We start from the raw sequence: 5978 nt of genomic DNA on the forward strand, positions 1-5978 counted from the left end.
ATGGCAAGGGGGGGTTTAGTTTGTTCTTTTTTATTATATATAAATCTTATTAAAATCACTCCCGACAGTTGAGCCTAGGCTACTCTTAAGTTTCTTACTTTGATCTGACTGTTTCTGTTGTTCTGTCTGCAGTTTTCTTCAAGTTGAAAAATGATCTAAAATTTGTCTAAACAAACACTATGAATAATACAGGCTAACGTCTTCATGCTCGCTGCTACGGCAAGTTAATCAACAGGCTTTTATTTTAAAAAGCACCGACGAGAAGTGCTGTCATCTGCTCGCTAATTTGACAGCTGCTGTCCAGACTGCCGGAGGCGAGGAGGGGGAGGAGAGAGAGAGACAGAGACAGAGAGAGAGAAGAGGTATAGGAGGGAGGCAACAGGGACGCGGTAACCTGCAGGAGGACTCACATGGTCCTGCAGCAGCGGAGCACAGACCGCCAGGACTCTCAGAACCTCGCACACTTAGCTCCGCGTCGTCCCTCTATCTGAAATATTCCTGTCGTTTTTATTCTGTTTATTTTTTTTTTTCTTATTCACATCCCTCTTCCCAGTGTCGGTCGGAATCGGGCCGGTAAAGCAGCGCCATGGCTCGGGAGAACGGAGAAGCCGGCAGAGGAGAGGCGTGGAAAAAACAAGTCGACGATATTAAGAAGATTTTTGATTTCAAAGAAGTCCTCGGCACGTGAGTACATCTGTGTGACAGTCCCGCTGGGCTTCAGTGTCCACAGTTAACATGTGACCTGGCAATAATAGGCTGACAGTCTAACAATGACATTACCATAGGGACTGAAAGTTTGAAACATTACTTTTAGCTAACTGTTTGAACTGTAAACACATCAGTTACGCTATATCAACCGTTCATCTATGTATCTACTTCGCCTGTGTGTCCTTTACTTTCAGCAAATTGTGTCAACCATCCTAGTTTTCACACAGTCCCAGTCGCAAAACACATTCTGTTAAGATGTTAACAGCTTACCCAACATATTGATGTTTATTTAGTTTAATAGTAATTTCTTTTTTTTTCCTTTTCCTTTTTTTTTTTTTTTTTTTTTTTTTTTTTGTTCTGTTTCCAAATGAGTTGAGCTATTCCACAATCTTTGAAAGTTTCCCTGGTAGCCCTGGTTGGGAATCACTGCTTTATGGTGTCATAACAGCAGGTGTAGCATGTTTGTAATGTTTCAAAAATAACTCCTATTGAGTTCTTTACTTGGTATAGTAGCCACATTCCTAAATATATATTACATATATAAATATTCCTAACACAAATTCCTACATTTCTAATCCAAATGTATTCACTTTGTCTACAAACTCCATGCAGCAGTATTCATAATGTTTGTTAGTGTGTGCAGTATGCCATCATGGATTTATGGCAGTTTCATAGTTAACCTCTGAGCATTGCATCTCTCATGCCCTGACTAATATTCCTGTTATGTTCCTTGATTTAAATCTGTTCTACTGGATGTGGTGTTTATAGGGACAATGATTTAGGAATAGTGTGGTTCCTAAAAGTGAGCTTACAGTGCTTCAGTGTTTGTTTGTTTTTGGCACATTCTGTAATATTCCTGGAGGGGATTTTCTTGCTGGCTTTAACAGACTGCAGGAATTTTTGGTCTCTCTGCAGCAGCAACAGTATCGCTGTCACCCTCACAATCTTTTTCTCGTTGGAATCAGACTTTTCTCTTTCACGTGGCGTCATAAAGGAGGTTTTTACTCTCCGGCTCCATGTTAGGAAATGTCTTCTCGTCCTCAGTTCTCTTCCTCTTCTTCCTCCTTTTCCAGTCCTTCCTCTTCCCTCTCCTTCTCATTCAAACAGCAGCAGAATACAGATCGGCACCCTGTAAGCGTCTGTCCGCCTGCTATGTTTTTCCTGCTCGGGGGGAATGAGCTACGTCTGTTTGGACGGCAGCCCGGAGGGGGAGACACGCGGGGCGACGCAGATTGGGATTAACTGCGCGGGGATTAGGAAAACTTCCTCTGAGTAGAAGGAAGTTCAGTCATGTTGTGTAATGACGGCATTAGGATGGAGGTTGAGGTCTGGGGGATGTTTCTCAGAAACACCGTAAATTTGGACCGGATATGTGAAACACACACACAGACACACGTTTAGGAAGCAGACTGGTACAGGACTCAATGATCCGAGTCGGCCATGTTGTAGCCACACATTAACCAGAGCTGCCGACAGATCTTTGAACCTGATGCATCAGCAGAAAAAAGGACGGGGGCAGTGTAGGGATGTGCAAGATGGGAAGGTGAGTTGCGATTAGCATGGAAAAGCAGGATGAGGGAGAGGAGGAAGAAGAGGAAGAGGAGAGACGGTGGCGATGACTCAGTCGGGAAACAGATGAGACTTTTTATCAGCGTGATAAGGCGAACAGAGTAGGGATGAAAGCAGCAGCCTGGAACCAATCCAAAATGAGTTGTCCGAAATGTGCCAGTTGATTGGATGATCAGCCAGAGACACATTGTGAGCAATAACAGTGAAACTAACAGAAATACAAATTTAAATGTTTGCAGGGTGAACAAGTCAGTTTCAGCAGCAGGAGCATTGTGTTCAAGTGCAGCAGCACACGTGGGGAAACTGAAGCTTAAACCTAGTGTGCGTGGTGCTGCAGTGCTGAATGTTTCTGCATCAGCGTTTCAGAGTTGCATCTGTGCTGACAGGATTTGATGTCACAGTTCTGACCCATCATATTTTGTCTCCTCGCACTGGGTCACCCTTGCATACTTGTGTGTGCGTTTGTGTGCACGTGCGTGTGCACTTAAACACCCCATCTGTTCTGGGTGAAAATACCCTTCCTCCATCCCCTGATACTGGATCTACTGTGTGTGTGTGTTTGCCAGCATGTACATGAGGCTCTCCTCTGTGTCTTATTACCCTCCCCTGGTGTGTATTCTGTGTGTGTCCCTGTTGCTCCCTGTTCAATAATTCAATACCAACAGTAGTGTGTTCTTTGTGTGAGCTTGTGTGAGTCTCAGGTAGGCCACAGCTCTCAGCAGGAGAGATCCCAGTAAGAGCAAGTGCAGGAGACGGACAAAAAACGATGAAGAGAGGAGGCTCAAGAGAAAACAGGACAGGTGTGACACAGTGTTTGCCAACGTTGGGATTCATGATTTAGATGCTGGGTTAAGGCCGGAGGTTAGGGGCTAAATGGACACACAGAAAGGTCTTAGCTCCTCAGTGTGCTGGCTAGTGTGTGTGCGAAGTAGGGACAGAAAGTAAAGTGGTGGCCGTGACGATGTTGCATTGTGGGAATGTCACTGTGCCATCTAGGGCACGCTGCCCTTAATTGATGCTCTACTTCCCTGCTGCTGGCACTGTTCTCTCCGCTGTTTCTGGGACTGCAGAACCCAGCCCCCCTTTATGTCTTCCTATATCATAATTTATGTCTGCAGACCTGCCACACACCCCCCTGTGTGTCCCTGTGTAAAACTCAAACAAGCTTATTTATTTATTTTTTTGGGATGCCTTTTTTGCACAGTGCAGTGTCATAATGCAGATTTGAAAGTTGCTATTGTTTTAGCCCCGTTATAAATAGTGTCTTATAAATAGAACAAAAGAGGATTGTTTGCTATGTGACACAAACAACTTCATCAGTGGACTGTTAGCTGTTTTTAACAGTTTGTGCGTGTGCCTGGATGTGTAGTGCTGTTAGAGGCACGAGCATACGTGTGTTTCTAAGCTTGTGCCTGCGTGTGCACATTTACAAACACACACTTTACCACACTGGAGTGAATTTTGAATGCTCACAGTATGTCGACGAGCTTCTCCTCTGTCTATCCATCTGTTCCATCCTCTTCTCTTTTTCTGCCAGTTTCTTCTTCTGTTGAGTCCTTCTCTCAGCCTGGTAAACTGGGATTGTTGTTGTTGTTCATTGATGTTTGTTGTTGCTGCTTATGACCATGTTGCTGTACTGAAGCAGTTGTTGCCCCTGTTGTTGATGGCGTAGGTGATGCCATCCGCAATGATGTTTGTTGGCATTGTTGACACTGCAGATGTATGTCAACAGGCATATAGTCATATTGGTTGCTGTTGTTGATGATAGGGGAGTTGGAGGTGGGCGTGGCCTCCAGTAAACTTTGTGCAGCGGTGTTCACGAAAGAGAGGGAGGGAGGGAGGGAGAGAGAGAGAGAGAGCAAGAAAGAAACAAAGCGTCTCTCCCGACTTTTTAACTAATATATTCAACAGCAGCAAGGACTGTGGTTTTTACAAAGCATATAGCCTAGGCCTGTTTCTTTACACCACCGGCTGAAATAAAAAATAAATCACGTAAATCCCGACTTTTAAACAGCCGTTTTACTGCACATGTAGCCTATTTATAAGAGCAGTATTCAGTTGTTACAAAATGTTACGTTAACGTCACTCTCTCCCGACGAGTCCAGCATCAGTGACAGCAGCTGCCGGAGTTTCTTCCTGTAAGTTTCACGTTGCTGTGTTGCTTCAGCTGATGCTTCAATAAATCAGATGTAGAAATGTTTCCGGTTGAAAGCTTACACCAGACAACAATGTACTTTGCATCTTAGACTGTGTAATGGGAATTTCATGAGAACCATCTTTAAAACACTTCCATGTAACTAATCTCACTAGGGGCCTCAAGCCTCTTGACATAATAATGGCAGCTACTGTATACAGCTGTGGAAAGAACGCCTCTCTCCCTCGTTCTACATTCTTCCTTTAGTTTTGGCTATCAGCGGACATCAACAACAAAGTCCGGTCCAGCTGAGCTGTCGCACAGTCGTGGATTTACATCAAGGATGGTGCGTTCAGTAACGAGTAACGCAGCGTTACTTGCCTTAGTAACTAGTAATAATATTACTGTTTTAGAAAAGTAATTAGTTACACTACTAGTTACTGGGAAAAGTAATATTATTAATAATTAATAAGCAGTATTTCTCACTGTGAGGAAGAGATGGTGAACTATTCAACATAAAGATTAACTAAAGCATTGCATCCCTTTGTAAGATGAAATGCTACATTAGCTAGCAAAATAGCAAAATGTTAGAAAAACAGAAAACCCACAAGAAAACTACTAAAAAATACAAACATCAGACAGACATCCGATATCGTGTCACAGACGGATCATATCACGTAATATCAGATATCTGAATTGGATTTGTTCATCTCTAGCTATAACCTCTAGCTATAATCAAAACTTGGGTTTAGTCAAATGTTTGGGGACGGACAGGACAGGATTCAGGATTCAGGTTTCGGGACAACTGCTCATAATCCGAGACTGGTCAGCATAGTTTTGACGTTTACCTTCATGATACTTAAGTTGCTAGTCTTTGTTTGGCTGTTGTTGTTGAATTTGTCATGGCAGCTGTCAATAAATGTACTCACACTGCTATTAACGTTGTCAAATAAAAAAAAAATAAAATAATGACTTTGCAACAGGCTTGTCCCGATTTGCAATTGGATCCACTATCGACGATTGAAGGGATGATCAACAATTAGTGACAGAGATGACATAAAAACTGTCTCTAGAATCTGCACCACGCTGCAGTGTTTCCCATTCACTGATTTATTTGTGACGCCACGCCACGCCACGCCGCAATAGTTATAAGCAAGCATGTAAGGAGCATAGCTAATAAGGATAACTGTGTTAATGTTAGAATACAGCTGAGTTATCGAGGTTAACTTGCTGTACATAGCTGCTAGTCAGTATTGACAGCACGCACTCCCCCCTGCGTGTACTGCCACTGTTACACAGTAATTCTGTGGGAAACACTGTACTGTGCATTTACAGATGTTTCTGGTGGTTTCTGTTATAGCTAATAAGCTGGTGCTGTTTGTGACGTTGATATAAAGGGAGGATTGCAGTTTATTACATATCTGCTTTTTTGACCAAAAAATCTTAACCCAAGGTCTACCTACTAGCTTTTCCCCAGAGCGTTCAATCTTATTTCGCAGTCTTCATCGGTGGACCGAGTTTGCTCAGTTTTCATGGAAATGCATATGAAACTTGGATCACATGATAA

The 5978-nt window shown here is 43.1% G+C and overlaps 1 protein-coding gene across 1 annotated transcript in view; it reads left to right on the top strand.

Annotated features, from left to right (window-relative positions):
• The first annotated feature begins 382 nt into the window (after positions 1–382).
• camk1da (calcium/calmodulin-dependent protein kinase 1Da) overlaps positions 383–5978 on the top strand; it is a 79216-nt gene continuing 73620 nt past the window's right edge. Inside the window, exon 1 of the mRNA XM_046072730.1 lies at positions 383–684. Coding sequence (XP_045928686.1) covers positions 587–684 — 98 coding nt within the window. The 5' untranslated portion in view covers positions 383–586. The remainder of the gene's footprint in view (positions 685–5978) is intronic.

The sequence above is a fragment of the Micropterus dolomieu genome, linkage group LG16, assembly GCF_021292245.1.
Source record: "Micropterus dolomieu isolate WLL.071019.BEF.003 ecotype Adirondacks linkage group LG16, ASM2129224v1, whole genome shotgun sequence".
Classification (NCBI taxonomy): domain Eukaryota; kingdom Metazoa; phylum Chordata; class Actinopteri; order Centrarchiformes; family Centrarchidae; genus Micropterus; species Micropterus dolomieu.